Source organism: Perna viridis, chromosome 10, assembly GCF_037379345.1.
Source record: "Perna viridis isolate PV_CMFRI_1.1 ecotype Kerala chromosome 10, ASM3737934v1, whole genome shotgun sequence".
Taxonomy (NCBI): domain Eukaryota; kingdom Metazoa; phylum Mollusca; class Bivalvia; order Mytilida; family Mytilidae; genus Perna; species Perna viridis.
The window spans coordinates 23,615,452-23,634,799 of NC_142454.1; the positions used below are offsets into that span (position 1 = coordinate 23,615,452).

General features: G+C 32.0%; 1 protein-coding gene across 1 annotated transcript; it reads right to left on the reverse strand.

Moving 5' to 3' along the window:
* Positions 1–316: 316 nt before the first annotated feature.
* LOC148605041 (histidine N-acetyltransferase-like) lies at positions 317–2,558 on the reverse strand. The gene is made up of 3 exons (XM_088550641.1): positions 2,091–2,558; positions 1,663–1,896; positions 317–933 (listed from the first exon to the last, which is right to left on the reverse strand). Exons 1-3 carry the CDS (start codon positions 2,271–2,273, stop codon positions 397–399), a joined length of 954 nt encoding a protein of 317 aa, XP_088406767.1. The 5' UTR covers positions 2,274–2,558; the 3' UTR covers positions 317–396.
* Positions 2,559–19,348: the final 16,790 nt, after the last annotated feature.

The window sequence follows — 19,348 nt, forward strand, 5'->3', positions numbered from 1 at the left end:
TAAATGATCAAGATTAAAATGAGAAACAAACACCAAGTCGTCTGTGTGTTGAGAAAAAAGAAACTTTAAAAAAAGTATTTTGACAAACTGGTCGAATACGTCTAATATTTCTTTAATTGCACTAATTGTACTTTCGTCTTAATAAATTTTTTCCCTTTTTTAACGCTATAAACTGCAGGCTTGCAAATCCATGGTTTCGTTTAAGTATATTTTTTTTATATTCAATGAACAGTTATCTACTCAATGTTATTAGTAAAATCAGCGTATTAATCAAAATACTGTTGTTTTATGTGTTTTGGAATAAATCAGACGGTAATTAATCGCCTGTTGTTTTATGTGTTTTGGAATAAATCAGACGGTAATTAATGGCGGTCAATTAAACATATGAAAACCATTTCACAGTTTTGACTCTAGGACCCAGGAACTTGTTGCAAGTTCCTCTAATCTTCTTTTTAAAAAGCCACAACTATTCATGACCTTTTCGATAAAGTTAATGTTCATGTTGAGGTCATAAAATAATCGGGCAATTATCGTTCTACGGGTTTGTGATTTCATTACATGTTTCATATGTTGTTGAATATGGTTCTGGAGATTTTCAGATACATTCCCATATACATCAATAAAAACAACAATCCCTGCAACTGCCTCGTATTGATTTTCAAATGTAATTAGTAACCGATCAACGTCGTGTAGATTTGATCCAATTACAGCAGTAGTTTCTTGGAGTATGTAGGCGATGTTTGATTTGATTGGTCGAAAGGGAACCCAGTTGACTACAAGTCTCTTTCCAAAAATTTTTCCAATCCAATCTTTACGGTCAAAGATCTTTGACATCATATCCATATCAACAATGCTAATGTCGGAGGACGAAATGCAATGTATTCGTGGTTGTATTTCCTGTTTTCCTGCAATCGTCATGAAATCATCTAGTTCCTACAAATGATGTTTCCAGAAAAATCATACGAGAATATTGCCGTATTATGTTTATATAGCTGATGACATTGTTTAAAATGAAATTTTTGTCTTTTGTGAGAGAACTAAGATATAAAACTATATACACATACACGTACGTACGTTTTTATCATATATCATGTTATTACAATGCATTATCGTTTGCTCAATCTTTATCGTCACGCTGAAGTGTTTTCGCCACAAAACGTATTTACCGGACATTAAGAAAAAAGAATTTCTGCCTGTTTGAAAGTTGTTCAACCATAGACATGACCTGTGTTTTGAGTGTCTGTTTTATATGTCTGATCTAAGTCCCTGGATTGTTTTATTTTTGTTTCCGCTAGAATCTGGTTTCACTTGATAAACTGAATTTGGGATTTTTAAAAGCTTCAATAAATTACAAAAAAGATTATATATGTAAAGAAGATGATTTTTTCCCTACTTGAATACCTAATTTAAGGTTGGGTTTTTAATAATAACTAGGGAAGTGCGTTAAATTCAATATGTTTTAATTTTGGTGTTCCTTAGGTTTTGATGTCCGCGCATTCGCTTTTGTTATGACAGAAATTATATAGGGGCAAACTTCCCATTCTAAGCTACATTGGAATATTATGGAAATTTCATACCATTAAAGGAATGTAATATATGTTTGTGTTTAAATGTAATTGATATCGACAGCCAATTATTATCAACTAAAAAAGGGTCGCTTACTCTGTGTGCAACTGTATAACATTTTCCTTCCAAGTGGCGTTGTATTGCTCTCGTATCTTCTCTAGTTGTAGTGGTATCAATAAATCGAACTTCTCTCATTTTTCTTAGGTGTTCAGTGAGTTTTGTAAGCTGCCATTTAGCGATTCCTTGACTTTCATATTTCTTTGAAATTCTACCAGAACGGAAAACTGCTGTTTCACCTCCATCGACAATACTGACAAGAGTAAATGCAATCTGAAACACCATTGGATAAATATCTAAATTATTTTCATGGGCCTCGCAAGATATGTTTCAAAATCCTTACTGAGTTTTATATTATAAACGTTAAATAATGCATGTGAAATTTCATCTTTTAATTTTTTTCGTTTTTTTTATAAGGACTATATTGTTTTAACTGTAAACACGTTATCACTGATCCAAAAACTCACCCACTCTCCTCTGTAAGAAACAGCATATCCAGTTGAGTTTGGAAAACTTAATAAACGTCTGAAAAGAGACGGGAGATAATCGGTTCCTTCGTAAATTTCCTCAGGATTCCTTATTGCTAAAACCTTTTGTTCATCTTTGCTTGAAACTCTCTCTATTTTTAAATTTTCTAACATCTCAACCATGTCTGCTGGAAATTGAATTATTCGTATATGTATTGTAACTTTCTTTCACTATTTACGGTTAAAAATAAGATGTTTTTATTCCAGTACTTCAGTTTGCTACCATTAACCACAATACAATCTATGAACCGAATATCTTTGTATTAATTCGACATCCTATGTTTGATAAAGAACAGATAACTGTAATGTTAATCAATTTGTTCAGGTGCACGTGAGACAACCATTCCTGAATTTACATAAATACTCTATAACTAGTCGAGACACGAACTTGATTATTCATTGATGCAACGTTTTAACAAACCGTGGAGCAATGATATCTAATTTGTAAAAATAATAACAACAAAAGACAAAAAAAAAAAAAACAAAAAAAAAACAAAAAAAAAAAACAAAAAAAAAAACAAAAAAAAAACAAAACAAAACAAAACAAAACAAAAACAAGAACAAAAATATAATATATCTCCTTATTCATTTGCCTGACTACGAACCAACCAGTCGTCATATTATCCGTCCTTTGTTGCGTGATAGGTGGATTTTAAAGTCCTTGGATCGAAACACACGTCTATCTTATACCGTATACCGATAAACGCAATCTTCCTCTATACCACCGAGGTCGACTGGGGACGAAGTTACGTTCAGCTTACTATTGAAGGTTATTAGAATATTGATAGGAACTAAGCTGATATTGACTTATATATGAGTGGGAAATTGTATATCTAGTTTAACAAATACAAATTAGCCTAGTGTGGAGTCATGTTGTATTTACATTTCACAATGATTTTCATCTTTTTTTTAAATGGCATTGCCATTTACTTATCGACATAAAATCAAGAATGGCTCTTTTACAAATACTTCAATATATCTCAAATTATTTATCACTTTAATGTTACTTATGCTACGGCAATAAGAGTGTTTATCCCTAGTACTTAGAGTGAACCCAAGGAAGATATATAACTAGGTCAATCCTTAATAATACGTCGCAATATCGTGTATAACGAACATGAAATGTTAATTTTATCATGCAGGTCCATTTGTCCATTTACAAAGAAATTTTTCTGAATGTAAAAAAATATGTTTTCAAATAAGGGTAACGACAAAATTACCGAACACTAATCCAAACCATTATCAAGTCAAAATTAAAATATATACATGTATTAAATCACCGGAGAAGCTGGAACGAACTAAGCTCCTGACTTGGTACAAACATTTCAAACGAAAGGATGGGTTAAATCTAGGTATTACATTTCGCCAAACCTCCTTCTCATAACTGAAAAGAATTTCCTAAGAGACCTTTTTAGACGGATTATCTCATATCCATTATTAAAAAGACTGATATTTATGGAGTGCAAGAAAATAAGAATGACCAGTTAACCCGAAAAAAACCATATGTATACCTTCGCCAGTGCTGATATGGTATGCAGCACGTTGGCGAGACAGAGCAACTTTTTAACAGGCAATTGTTTGGTAATCGCAGTGACTAAAAATGTTAACCAGACTTATCTCCACCTGAGATATGCCGGACACATCCATGAAGATCTACGCAACATGGCAATAACAATCATAAATCATATTAAACATTTGTCACAAAGTAAAAGAGGGTCTCGAGAAAGCTTTTTGGATGAAAAAATACAAACAATTTCTCCAGAATTCATTTTTAGGTCCCGGTCTAAATCTGGTTTAGCACTATGTAATATATTATTACGCTGTACAACCGTAATTTAAGGTTAACCTTTCTTAATTGTTTTCCACTTTCATTTCCAGTTTTAAATAACAACACCCTCGTTCTCATTCGGATTCAAAAATATTTGGTTATATGTGCCTTTGATAAAGGTACCATCATTCATTGCGTCATTCAGCTTCATAATCTATTTCTTTTAATCTATTTTTAACGATCCATCTCTCTCTCCGTACGAGTGATTGTTTACATCTATATGTGAAAGTAAAGGATTTTGCATCAAACACATTTTCAATCTTCAGGAGATTCTGAAGATACTCAATTTAGTTTCAATACAAAAACAAGTCAGGTCAGCGTAGAGCAAATTTAGTGCCCAGAGGAATGTCAACTTGATGCTTAAAAAAATGCTTCTCCAACCAATTGGACAATTATGTTATTGATAAGGAAATCAGGCATGTTACACACCTGCTTTTCTGTGTAGCACAATATTACCTCCTGAGATTTTTTAGTAAAGATATGTCAATTTGTTACCGAGAACAACAAATGTCTTATATAAGCAATAGATTTACGAATAAGTACTTCTATATGAGATTTCAATTTATCATGTTACAAAGTGTAAAGTGTTGAAAAGTCGAAACTTTTAGGTTTTTGGGGACTTTAGGTTTTCAAGTAAATCTCTACAATTTTTAAACATCAACTTATAATTAATGCCACTATGAGAGTAGGTGGTATTTCAACTATCGTAAAGGCCATATTTTACTGTAGACAGTATTTTTGTAAGGTGATTTGACATTTCTTTAGTTTCGGTGGTGTACCCAAGATAAAGATCCAGATATACACCTTTCTTTATTTGGATTCTTATACTACTCAATAGCTATCTGGGAGGAGGAGATGCACAATCAAAACCTGAGATAATCCAACCACTTAAAAAAGCATGAGCTCTGCTGTACTAAATTTTGTTTTGCGTTTAAAATCAGGAACTTGAAATAAGAATGGTGTTCGAACGACTGACATTATAAAAGTGATAGGGTTTGCATGATTGATTATGGTTTTGTGTCCACTGATATACATTTCATATATTTTGGTACGAAAACGAATACCTGTCTTAACGAAATCAGTGTAAATTGGCCTAGGATAGAACAAACGAAAATTTTTAAACGAGATTCTTTTTTTTTTTATTTGATTGACACATATACATTTGCGATGCATTTTAATGCCACGAGTGTCTCTTGACAAAACATCGCATTTTATTTGTTTTAATTCAAAATTTTATAGAGTATAATCCCTTAACAAACTAATGTTTTGAATTATTAATTAAACAAGGTCTCCTTTCCAAAAATATCAAGAGCAAATTCAATAACAAGTTTTTGGTCATTTCAAAATCAGGCCCAGGATCTTCTGTTTATGGAACCACAATTATTGCTTTCATTTATAAGGTAACTTTATATACAAATACCTTAATATATCACAGTAATGATAGAATATTTATAGAAGACAATTCGTCTCCATGGCAATAACAATCATAAATCACTGACACCAATGTGATCAAGAACGTCTAACTGTCGTTCAAATATAGATTCTCCTTCATTCTCGAGGGGATTACGAGATTTCTCCACTCAAGATAGTTAAATTACATATTTCAATCCACAAACTTCAGTATTCATATATGCCATGTTTGAAAAGAGTTATTTCTGATTAGCAGTGACATCTTTTTTAAACAAAAATATTAAGATACTGTGATTTGATCATTCCAAATAATCATAGAGCATTACTGTCCTATATCTTATTTTGTGATTTAATATCACACGATTGTCGTTTGAACGACTGACATAATAAGATGGATATAATTGCTTGAATGATTTTGATTTGATTCCAAATTGCATGTATTTCATGCATATCGCGACGATGCGATTAACAATTCGAACGTGATCAGTATGACTTCCGGCACTCTAGGCAAGTGCTGTCCCATTAGACAACTGATATTGGTAAAATGGAAATGTGTTTTTTTTCTCATTAAAAGTTAAATTTATTGGATATTTTATGTTCTTTGTTGTGTTTGATTACCGCTAGAATTATAGTTCCCTTGACTATTTTAAAAAACCCTTGTGCAACTGACATTCATCAATGATACAGGCACATTTCATTTTTTTTCTATTTTTAATTGAGACTAAAACAAAAGTTTGATCCCTTATATACATTGTTGTCAATATTTCAGTACCTAAATGTGATCTAATGAAATGGTACGTAATGTTTAAAATGGTGGAAAAGAATAATCAAGGGAACCAAGTTTATAGCGGTAATCAAAAGAATGCAATCCAGGGACAGAGACCAGACACGGAAAAGAGACACTCACAACAAAGAACATAAAGTAACTACAATAATACATACAAAGTAACAAAAGGAAATGAGCAACTCGGACTATGCTAAAAACTTGGAGCATGGACCAGGTGCACCGATTGGGTAAGCGTCCTCTGCTTTTCTAGACACACCCGCCGAGTTGCTCATAAAAAGTTAAGTCCGGAGTAGACAATCGAGGAAAGGAAAACTATGACCCGTTGAAATAGTCAGTTTCCATGGTGCAGATGGATACACCATAACGATCCACGAGTTCATAATGACGACCATGAAACTTCTGTAGTGATGACTTCAATCTTGTAGCAACATAACCCTTTACCAGAAGCCTATTTGTTAGAGTTCTAGCATGATACAAAAAGTCTGCATAGTTTTGGCAAGATACATACAGTATTTTTAGCGAACCAATTAAATTCAATTGAATGTTAACTAAACACATATTCAACAAAAATGATTTAAACAAAATTGAAATAGAAAAGAAAAGGAGAACGCAATTGTTAATTGAGTGTTTTGCCTGTGATTGTTCTTAATTTTACTAACTGTTATTTAGGTTCCGCTGAGGGAAAATATCAGTTGTTAATTTTTTTTTATTACATCATAAAAAGACTTGGCCAAGAAGTTAATTTGTTCTTATCTTCATATATTTAATGTTATGTTGATGTGCCACGAACAAAAAAAATGGTGTAATTATATAAAAAAATTCAAGAATTTAAAAAAGCAGAGTCACTGCAGTACTCCTTCAAATGATACCAAATCGTTACCGGTAACACATTACACCTTTGTCTAGTGCAAGTTACCCCTCACATGTAACGACTATCTCTATTTCACTTTCATGTCAGCATGGCAGAAGCCACCATTTTTTATATCTTGGTGGGCAGTGTGAAAACATTCTATTATCTCGGTGATATTATTTCACAATAGTTCACCCAAAAGGTTTTTTTGCATAACTGTAACTAAAACGTATTTATGGTGATAGTCCTTTTCATCATAAATTGCTGTTTGCATCCTTCACGACTAGATCTGTCCAAATCGAAAGTAGATTGATTTATCCCTTCGCTCTAAAATGTGCTGATAACTATTTCACTTTTAGATTGAACTTAAGAAATCCCTTCTAAAGTTCAAACATGCACTTAAATGAAAAAAAATCATCTAATTTGCAGTCATGATACTGCATTATATATCCTTTCGCTGTTGATTTGTCTAACGACGTATGACATCCGGTTACGTGTGAGCTATTATTCGGTGAAGCCAATGATGTAAACACAGAGACAAAATATTTGATTATTTAAGATCGGTGAGTATATGCGGATATTCATCTAGTTTTTATTTACAATTGACTTCAGCTTAAACTTTTCGCCAAGTTGTCAACGCAATCAGTTGCAAAAATACAACACTTTTCGACCATTTAAATGTTGAAATGGTTTCATGCCCCATCATCGGTCATATTTACCACTCTGTTTAGGGCAATTGATTTACTTCATTTAAACAATTTTCAAAATCTAACTATGTAGGTTTCAGTCGTAATCATGTATATAATTTTCAATGAGTGCCAGTGCTACATCAGTTTTCGAAGACCCCGATGTAGCAAAAACTACTACACATGACAAATATATTTACAGACAAAGTAAAATCAATAATTGAAGGCTCACAACTTTAAATATTAAAATAAAATGCATACTTCTTTCAAAATATTTACTTCAAATACAATTAATATTCCCATTTTTAAATAGAAAATCAAAATTTCCAAATTTTCTATTTATATAATGGATAAAAAAAACTACAATATGAGGGATAGTTCCCCAAACGGGAGGTTAATCCTAATTTTAGGTCTTGTTCCCAACCTGCAAAATGGCAAACAAGAAGACAATAGGTGAACTAGTGGAGGATACTATGGAGGCGTCTGGAAGTTGAAACTCCTTTTTATCGGAAAATTTTGTTACATTTGTGCTTAATGTGCAGTAAAAATAGTAAATGACAGCCTTGAAACCCCCCTTTTTTTAAACGCCACTTTAACCCTCTCTTTTCAAAAACCCTGGGTCTGCAACATTTGACAAAAGTAATGTTTGTCCAGCTGTCCCTGGATCAAAAGACCCTTTAGACAAGAATATGTACATAGTCAGTTTTGCAAAAAAAAAATATGTATACTTTTATTTTTCAGGTTGTTCTTTTGTAAAAGTGACAGATCCCTACAAATAGTACCAAGATATGTAGATGGAGTGAGATTAAGATGTAGACCTTATTTTAGTTATTGTAATCTTATAGTTACGTTGTGTATGTTAAATTGACATGTACACAGTACTTGTATATGGAAATTACTTTTTGATAAAATAATATGGAAATGTCAGATAATACTTATTATATAATTAATTGATGATAATCAGGAGACATGTTATAGAAGGAAGTAAGTCCTTTATTGGTTGATACTTATAAACTTTTATAAGGTCACAAACTCCAAAAGGAAGGTTGGTATTGATTTGTTTACAGCACCAACCGTTCTAGAATAAGGGGCTTACAAATTGAAAAAGGACCTAAAATAAGACTTTGATAGAATTCAACATTAAAACTCCAGTAAAAGCATAGGAATGTCTATGATAGTGTTCCTTAATATTCTATTGGGGGTGAAAACTTGAACTTGCACAAGATAGAGGCCAGAAACATGCATTTTCCTGATGCACAAACAACATCTTGACTATTAGTGAATGGAACTCTTTGAAATTGTATTACAATGTACTACCAAAGGAAGAGTGAGATTGATTTTTGGGCTTAGACTTCAGTCTTGTAGGAATTAGGGACCCAAAAGGGGCCTGAAACAAGCATTTTCTTCCCTTATGTCTTTATAAAAAACTTGAATAAAAGTCAATGGATCTCATATAATTTTCCTTCTAGTTGCCATACCACAACAAATGATTGAGACTGATTTTTTTTGTGGTTGTGACTTGAGCCAAGTAAGAATAAGGGGTCACAAATAGGCCATGAGAAAAAAGTAATTTTTATCTGATATCTAGGCAATAACTTGGGTGAAAGGGAATGGATCGCTTTGTCATATATCAACAAGAAGATTGGGATGGATTTTTATTTTTAATGGCACCATTTTGAAATAATGGCAAACAAGTGACCACTTTGGTTCTGGTCAATTTATTATTCTATGTCAAATATCTAATCTTAATACAATTTCGTGGTTGTATAAAGTTTTATAAATGGTGTGTCATAATTTGCACCAAATGTTCATGATTCAGCCTCTGCTGTCGTATCAAGCTGCACTCTGCAAAACATTTATTTGAGTCTACATTAAAATGTGTTAAATAACTAGTAAGAATACAACTTCAATAGATTTGATTCTGCAGTTGTGCATAAAAGGAGTTTTTTTTTTATTTTGGGTCTTGGAATATAATGTTTCTAAAAATTGGGTAATGTTAGCATGCTCACCAAAGTTGTTTTATTCAACCATCTCTCAGGGGCAATTGTGTAAAAGTTGGCATTGTGTTTCAAAATTTTGAAATTAACCCCTTTATTCTGCCTCCCAAAATGCCATACGTAAGGTAATGTGTTTATTTTTCCAAATACATGCACATGCACATCTATATTTACCATTTCTGCAAGCAGTTTTTTTTAACTTGTTAAGCTATATCATATATATTTTAAAAATATTGTAGTACTTGCCTGAATTGGTTCAAATGACCTATATTTTTCCTACTAAAGTGAAAGTGAAAGTAGCTATAACTAGAATTGAAAGCAATCCCACTATAAATGGCTTCCATTTAAATTCATTCTGAATATTTTACGTGTTACAATTAAGTATAGGTTTAAGACTTAGAATCCATAACAAGTGGTAACTTGCACTAGATGCTATTGTTTGTTTACTTTTTCTAGGTAAATTTGGACTTACAAAAGATGTGTATTTTATGGCAGTCAGGCACATTTATAATTTTGTGCCTTAGATCTGCTTGATTGTAAGTGCAATATTCAACACATTGACCCGCGCACAGTATATTTTGTTTCTTTTTATTTGGTATAAGTTACTGTTAGAAAAAATATCTTAAAACGTTTCTTTTGATTAGATGCATTTTAGTTTCATTTTTAACTCATCTTGACCAAAGGGCCATTTGAGCTATTGCCATCATTTGCCCTCCTCCATCGTCGTAAACATTTTATTCAAACATCTTCTTCTATAAAACTACCTCAAATTTCAAAAGAATTCAATAGAAATTGAACTTCAATTTTTTGTGTCATTCTGTAAAGCTATCTTGTAGTTATTGTCATTTTTCTACGCTTTGTTTAATCTTCTCCCCCGACACTACCAATTAGAACCAAACTTGGTAGGGATGATCCTTAATATAAACTGCATATTTGTTTCTGTCGTAAAACATGGCCCGTAACTAAACGTATAACGTACGAAGGGTTCACACAGAAATATTTTGCATATTAATATCTCAAAAGCTCTGACGAAAAATCTTACTAAAATGTTCAGCTAAACAGGGGAGCTATTCAGACTCTTTAAAACCAATGCGCTCGGTTATTTTGAAATGATATGGGAACAATTTTAACAAAAGCAACAAAAGTACCAGTTTCTGTTTTGTTTTATTGTCAAACATTATCAGTAATCAGGCTATAGCATACAAAATGGGTGAGATATCAAAGTAAAAACGGAGTAGATACAGTGGATAAAAAAATTTAGGGACATTAGAAGGACACAAAAAGAAAAACAAACTAAAACACCAAAAAATACTAGGAAAACAAAATGGCAAAGCAAGAACAAATTGAAATGGGGATAAACTTAGTAGTCCGTGAAGTGTGGGCATTGTATGAGCAACACGTTTGTCTGGCTGCTCATTGAAGACCAACAACAGAGGCAGAATATATATGAAAGATGGAGTCCTATAGAGAAAAAAAAAAAAAAAAGAAAAAAACACTCAAAATATCTCATTTTGCCACGGAGATGGTTGCAGAACTATTGAAATGGTATCCCATATATACGGGTAGTATATCATTGCCCCAGTAGGTTCTGAGCTTAATCTAGACAGTTAATAAAAGAATTGTATTTTTTCATGTGGCATAATAGTAAAATTCTGTCCTGCTTATGATTGTGGGATGTAGCATAAATATATGACTGTTGAAATTTGAGAACGAAAGTTGGGTTTGCAATAGAGTTTTGTTAACCAGTCTCTGTCTAGTTTTACTTCGATATTAAGGCAAGATGAGAGACAGACATGTATGCATATGTGTGTTGATAAAACACATACCTTAACAGTATTTTACAAACTGATACTGTTGCAAAAGGATAACCAAAATCTCTTTTGTACAATTTATATGAGATGCAATCTTTTAATTGACAATTATGGCAATCAGTTTTGAAAAGTTCAACTCGGTTCGTCATGCTGCAACATTATAAGAAACAATGGAACGGAAATCCATTTCAACATATAAGAATACACTGTTTTGTTATTTTGTAGTCTGTCTAGATATGAATCGAAATCAATCAAATATATTTAAACCTATTGCTTACAGTTTTGACTCCAAGTTCCAAATACCAGTTTCAGCTGTTTTTAACAAAGCCAAAACTGTTCATATTCTTTTTTAATAAAGTCTACGTTCATGTCGAGGTCATAGAGTAATCGTACTATTATAATTCGGCAGTTTTCTTGTTTCGCTGCATGCTTTATATGCTGTTCAAAATGAGTCTGGAGGTTTTCAGTCATGTTCCCATATACATCCATAAAAACAACAGTCCCAGCGGTCGCATCGTATTGATTTTCAAAGGTAATTAGTAACCGATCCATGGCATGTAGATTTGATCCAATTACTGATGTAGTTTCTTGAAAGATGTAGGCGACGTTTGATTTGATTGGTCGAAAATAAACCCAGTTGATAACAACTCTCTTCCCAAAAAATTCTTTCCGTCCAATCTTTCCGGTCAAGGATGATTGACAACATAACCGTATCAGCAATGCTAATGGTAGATGGTGAAATGTGATTGAACCATGACTGTAACTTCCGGATACCCGTTATATAAATGAAATCAGTCATTTCCTACAAACAGTATATTGACATGAAAAGAATATGTAAGGGAAATTTTCCCAGGTCTAATCATTGAAATCGTTCAAAAAAAAAAGTATTATCAAATGATTAAGAAAAACTTGGAATTTCTGCACATTAAAATTACTGGACTTAGTGCAGGCGGTGTTGCCATAGATGTCACAGCGGTTCGAGTTCGAGTCCCGCGGAGGGAACAACCAAAAATTTGCTTCGCAAATTTGACAGTTCTAACATCGTTGGGAATTTTTCAGACCCTTCTATAAGTTTACGTTATCTTCTCTGTATCAATTTGATCCGATGGAGCAGTGTAGCGAATAGAGTCGTCATATTCTGAGACGTTGTATATATACAAATATTAACATGATCAGCTTGATCAGCACCATTTGTAATAATACGTCTGAATATGTTATATAACGAACTGATAATGTATATGGACTAATGTAGGTTCATATTAATATACCTTCAGAATATCAACATGAATGTGTAATCCTTTTCTTGACAGGGTAGAGAAACAATGTTAATTAGCCATTAATGCAATGGTTCATGAGATTGACCTAGGGTAAGTGACATTACTGTTGACTGTGATATGATTGCATCATGTTCAATTTCACCAAAGCCTTTCTAGCCTTCATTTGAAATAGAAGGTAATCAATCCAAGTTACTTTGATGCTCAGAAGATATTGATGTAAAATACTTTAGACAAACGTCCTAATAATTTGTAAGAGTTATGTTCCTTACTCTGGATATATCTCCTTAAGTTTGCCATATTAAACAAAAGCACAACCGTTGATCAATAACAATTATATAGCATAATTGTACTTAAGTGTGATTTTTGGATTTAGAGTTAACAAAACTCCAAGTTAAATTCTAGTTATTACCTTTTAACGATAAGAGCCACGTTGTCATTATTTTTTTTTCAAAATAAATATCTTTATCATTCTTGTGTTTTTATTTCAATATTGAAATATTAAATGGTTTTTGATTAGTATTTCCGCAAAGATTAATCCCCTGCAATAATTACAAAATGGGATTTGGAACATAAACAATATGTTAAGTACTTCTCAGTCTCACTTTTTCCTTATATAAGCAGTCAGAAAATATCTACGTCACAGATGCTTCACGATAAATTCAAAAAACTTTTCAGTTGTTTTCTAGATATATTGAATATATTTGAGAAATAAAAAACAAATTGAGAAATATGATGTCCCACCCATTGCCTGATTCTTACACAGAATGGTACTTATATTGTAAATACAAGCAATAGATGGTGCTACAGGTTCATGTTTCTCAAAGTACATAATTTTCAAATTTAGAGCCATATGCCTTTATATCAGAATTAACTGGTATTTCCCCAGATTTATGTACTGATTATAACCTTCTATTAAAGAGAACTAAAATTAGTTTGTTAGTACAATGAAACTTATATTTTACTTTACTGGGCTTTCCCAATAGTGTTTGTAAATCTCGTTCTAGTTTCATTTTCTTTACCGGAATTTCCGACGTAGAACGTATTGAAAACCGAAGACCGATCTGCATTTAATTGTTTACTGCCGGGTACTCGAAACGCTGTATAGCAATGCAAAATCATCTACGTTTTTTCTTAATACCTTTATCATGTAGAAATATATATTTCTCATTTTTATCGGCATTGTATTACACAAAAAGATGTTTTGTCCTTAACACTGAACTCAAGGTTCTCTAACTGACATCTCCATGCTTTTGAATGGTAGACTAGGACCCGTTCCCGTGAAATCACGGGTCACATGACGATACTTACACACAGCAAACTAGGTATTTCTTTCTCTATTTTCGTTATGCAGGTAGAAAAAAAACATGTGTCGATATAAGATCGAAGGGCTTCTTGTTGCGACCTATAATAGAGGATGCGATTACGTGTAGTTTTCACTAAGGCTTTGTAGTGCGTTTTACTGCTACAACCATTTTGAGGACTACGAATTCTTTTGTAATTTAGTAAACTGATACACTAAATTTAATATTTAGATTATTTCGGAAGTCTTCCAAATACTGGTAGAGCTATTACTTTGTACACACGCTTCCAAAAACTATTTGCTGTTGGAACGAAAATTATTGTAGTCATTGAAATAAAAAAAAATAAATAACCAGTTTTCTTTCATGTTTATTTCTACACTCAGTGATAATATAGTTATATGACTTCAATAAAGTTACACATCACAATTTACAGAGTTATCTAACCTGCTAGTTCAGTCATTTAAAATTGTAATAATTAAGTATTTCAGAATTAGTTTGGAAATCTGACGTTTGGAATATGGTAAAATGATATAACTAATGATGACAGGAACTCATGGTTAAATGTCTACCTAGCATTTGCAAGCATACATGATTTTAGACATTTCCCTGAATTGCCGTTCCAAACACTGACGTTGGATGGTTTGTTGCTTGGTTGGTTAAGAGACTGATATGCAGTTTGATGCAGGCTTAATGCGCTGTATCCTGATCACTGTCCCGTTAAGAGACTTGCTTAATATTACACCTAGTTTGTAAGACTGTATGTTTTTTGAACTTGAAACACGGTAAAGGCTGGGATGCGTCCGTCCCAGACTGTCCACAGACTTATTGTTGGCACAATTTTTGAGGTACCACATATTACACTTAAAGTGTATAATACTTGTAAACAATCCTTGTGTCAAATAGTAAAACAATTAGGTCTACTAAACACAGATAGATAAAACGGCCTTGAATGTAGTTGATTCTCTCAATTTTCTCTCTAACCTTGCTAAGTAATCATTCGAAAACTCCTTTACTTTCATATATTTAAATGTTTGTGCAGCACGAACTGCAAATGTATCAGTGTCATGAAATACTGACAAGGATGAATACAATCTGTAAAAAACCTTGAACTTTGATAGGAAGCAAAAAAAATATATAAAACAATTACAATAATAATAAAATAAAATGAAACAACTACTTCCTTACACCTGTACTTCTATGCACTATGCAGTCATATGAATTATGCAAACATTTTTATTGGACATTGCATAAATTTCAATATTTCACATTAACGTGTGTAAATTGTAGCCTTTTATGTTTTAGTTTTTATTTCCCTTGAAATTAAAGTGGTTTCAATGTGATTTTCATACATAGTGAGTAACATGTTACACACTTAACTTCGCTGACTACGACATACAGGGACGATATATACAAAACAAAGCAATACAATAACAAGACATAAAACAACATGACATTAAAAAGCAAAAATAAATGGGATTTCTGTTCGTTGATTGTTTTTCCGCAGATGTTCTTCTTCAGAAAAAGCAGCATATCCAATCAATAAAAGCAGTATATCCAATCAGAAAAAGCAGCATAACCAATCAGAAAAAGCAGTATATCCAATCAGGAAAAGCAGAATACCTCGTACAATAATTAAAACTTATAAAACCCCTGAAACGAGAAATATTTCTGTTTCTTTGTAGATATCCTCTTGACACTAAAACTTCTAATTCGTCATCCCACATAACTTTAGCATTTTTCAAACTTTCAAAAAAGTCGTCAGCAATCTCTCATTCAAATATTTATCAGATTTGCTTTCAACAATTAAGTGCTTGGTACAATTTGTTTAAGGATTTGAATTAACTGACCTTTGTTGGACATTATTTAGACAGGAGTTTAATGAAAGCGGAGTAATTGTAGCGGGAGATTAATCCCTGTCTGATTGACAAAGCATAAGTATTTGATACAATTTATTTAACAATTTAAAGATCTCAAATTCATTCTATTCGGTAAGGATTTCAAAGCTAAAACTACATGGGCCACATAGGAAAACATTGACCCCTAGCGGAATTTATGGGACTTTGATTTTAGCTATCGAAATATATCTACTTTCATTATTTAGGTGTTTGCCAATTGGCAATAAGTGCAAAGTATACAATATTCAACGAAAATTTGAGTCAAGTACTTTAAAGTTAGTATTTTAATTTAGACAGATGGTAAACTTTCAATCGGTCAGTAAAACATAAAAAGACGTAAGATCTTTTAATTTTGTATGGAACCTAAGCATTGCGTTCTTAAGATCATGACATATTTTGAACTGTCATCAGTTGATATCATTTGAAACAGTTACTAATCCTTCCCCAATAAAAATGGAAAATGATTAAATATTATTTTTTTCAATCGCAACTGTGATCTTAATGATTGCTAAATCTAAACTTTTATGTGGTGAAAAGCTTTTATTAATAAACAATTCATTTATTCATTCAATAGCACAGTTTTTTTTATTTATAACAGAAAAGAAAAAAAAACATTGGCAATTTCGGATTTTTGTCTCGATTTACTTTATTGAATGTTAGTATCTATGTAAATATCGTTTTTGTCCAATTTAGCAACATGATACCTATTGTTTTAATGTGTGTATTAGCTTGTCTTACTCAGTCATATTGTATAGAATTTCTATGATGATCCAACCTCTTGCGCCCCGTGAAGGTACGGGTTTCAAAAGAATAGGCCCGCAGCTGTGCTAAACTTGTTGTAACAGGCGACTAAATAATGCTCATAACCCTTGCAAAATGATTTAAGTTCAGATTGTCCTTTTTATCTGAGTAATGATCGTCTTTTTTCAAAAGAATATTAGCGAGACTACACGTTGGATAATGCAATGTTTGATAAAATAGTCTGGAGGCTCGAAGGTTTATCACAAATAAAAGAACGATGACTTAATTGTATTCTACTGATCGTCCTCAGAGTAAGTCTAGAGTTAAAGATATAAACTTCGCTGTTAATGTGTGAAGGTCAAAAGTGCATAAATTAAATTTTATTAAATCTCTTTTTACAAATATCCATGTTGCTCATGAAATGATTCTAATATGACGTGCTTCAAAGCTTTTGAGACCATAGCCGTGGTAAAAAACGCGATAAAAGTCATTGACAGTGTGTCTAGTCGAAAATATGAAGAAAATGGTCCTATTAGAATCGATATAAAGCACGGACAATCCATTTAATATTTGTTTTAAATGTTCCACGGATTAGCAATTTATGTCCTTACCGAAAACGATGCGATATTAACGACCAGCCTGTGGTAAAATAATGAGAAAATATAGCTAGTTTCTGTGTTTTATTTCTAAAATATCTTTGTATTTGTTAAATAAAATTAGTGAAAAAAAGTTTTTTGCAATATGCGTTTGTAAAAAGCATTTCAAATGCTCAGTTGTAGAAACTAGATTGTAAAGAGTAGAACACGTTCGATTAAGTGGTTCGACATTATTTTGGAATAGAATAGAGTGTTTTATATATGTTTTGATACCCAATTTGTATGCTTTCCTGTTTATCAAATGTTGCAATTTTCAGTATTATGCATACATGTTTAAATTAGTAATATTTTATCAGAAGAAGTAGAATCATATAAGTAGGTCTTCCTCGAATATTTCTTATATTAAAGAATAACTCATTTCAAAAAATATCGAAATAGTAAGCAAATATCTAGGAACAAGAGATTTTACTCTCTGCAATAGAATAAATTCTATAGACCTGCAATGTGTCGTTCAGGCAAAACGTGAAAGATATAATTTCAAAAATGATTTTTTGAAAACCTGACAAACAAGGAATACTAGAGACACTGTGATGTCAGCCTCATATCTAGACCTAAACTTACAGATCGATGGTAAAGGAAAACTATTGACCAAACTTTTCCACAAACGCAATGACTTTCATTCTGAATTGCCAACCTTTCTTTCATCTATGGCAACATCTCTTCAGTACGGACTATGGAGTTTTCATATCACAACTCGACCTGATTGAGTTTATAATGGTACATGTAATAACAAAGATGTTCGGTAACATCAAAATTACCAAACACTTATCCGATTCATAATCAAGTCAAGTTCAAAAGAAATCTGGCAAAATAGAAATAAAGTTTAAGAATGCATTGCCCGGGAAAATACACTTGACAGCTGGTTCATTCAATTATCATTTTACAAATACACATTTTTCAATAATGTGTAAGAATAATTTCGTCCTTCAGTTCAAAATCAAAATAAACACGTTCGATTACATTCTTATAGTAACGTACTTCCACTGTGCAATATGCTCTTAGAAATTTTTATATTTGTATCAATGCAATCATTTAGTATTGATATTCAAATGTAATTAATACTCATTCAACATCATAAAGATTTGAACGCAGCAGTTGTTGTATATAAGAAAGATTTGAACCTATCGCAGCAGTTGTTATATATAAGAAAGATTTGAACCTATCGCAGCAGTTGTTATATATAAGAAAGATTTGATTGATTTGGTCTAAGAGCAATCCAGTTAATTACAATTCTGTTTAAAACATGTGATTGCACAGCGTTTCGACTGGAATATTTCTGATCATATTTCCTTTTCGTCTGTTCTATTATTAGAAGGGAAAAAATAAAAATGTTAAGAAATAATTGATACACAGTAATGTTTTACAAATATGTCTATTTCTTGTATGTCCTTACTGATTGTTTTGAAGTAAAATAATTTCAAGGCTTATTGCATAATTCATTAGTGATTGTCCTGTGCATTGTAAAGGTACACCAGGCGATGTGTATATATATATTATTATTGTATCCAGTATCAAATTTCATTTTTCCTGAATATTATCTTTAATTTTTTATTTAAGTACTTTCTAATTTACACAAGAACAAATCGTTACTGTAGTTGATTCTCTCAATTTTCTCTCTAACCTTGCTAAGTAATCATTCGAAAACTCCTTTACTTTCATATATTTAAATGTTTGTGCAGCACGAACTGCAAATCTATCAGTGTCATGAAATACTGACAAGGATGAATACAATCTGTAAAAAACCTTGAACTTTGATAGGAAGCAAAAAATAAATATATAAAAACAATTACAATAATAATAAAATAAAATAAAACAATTACTTCCTTACACCTGTACTTCTATGCATTATGCAGTCATATGAATTATGCAAACATTTTTATTGGACATTGCATAAATTTCAATATTTCACATTAACGTGTGTAAATTGTAGCCTTTTATGTTTTAGTTTTTATTTCCCTT

Bases quoted from the DNA above. Each gene is read 5' to 3' on its own strand.
- LOC148605041 (XM_088550641.1), bottom strand. From the start codon at position 2,273: ATGGTTGAGATGTTAGAAAATTTAAAAATAGAGAGAGTTTCAAGCAAA. The intron at 1,897-2,090 runs GTGAGTTTTTGG...ATGGTGTTTCAG, and splicing joins TTTCTTACAGAGGAGAGTGG to ATTGCATTTACTCTTGTCAG. The intron at 934-1,662 runs GTAAGCGACCCT...CATCATTTGTAG, and splicing joins GTTATACAGTTGCACACAGA to GAACTAGATGATTTCATGAC.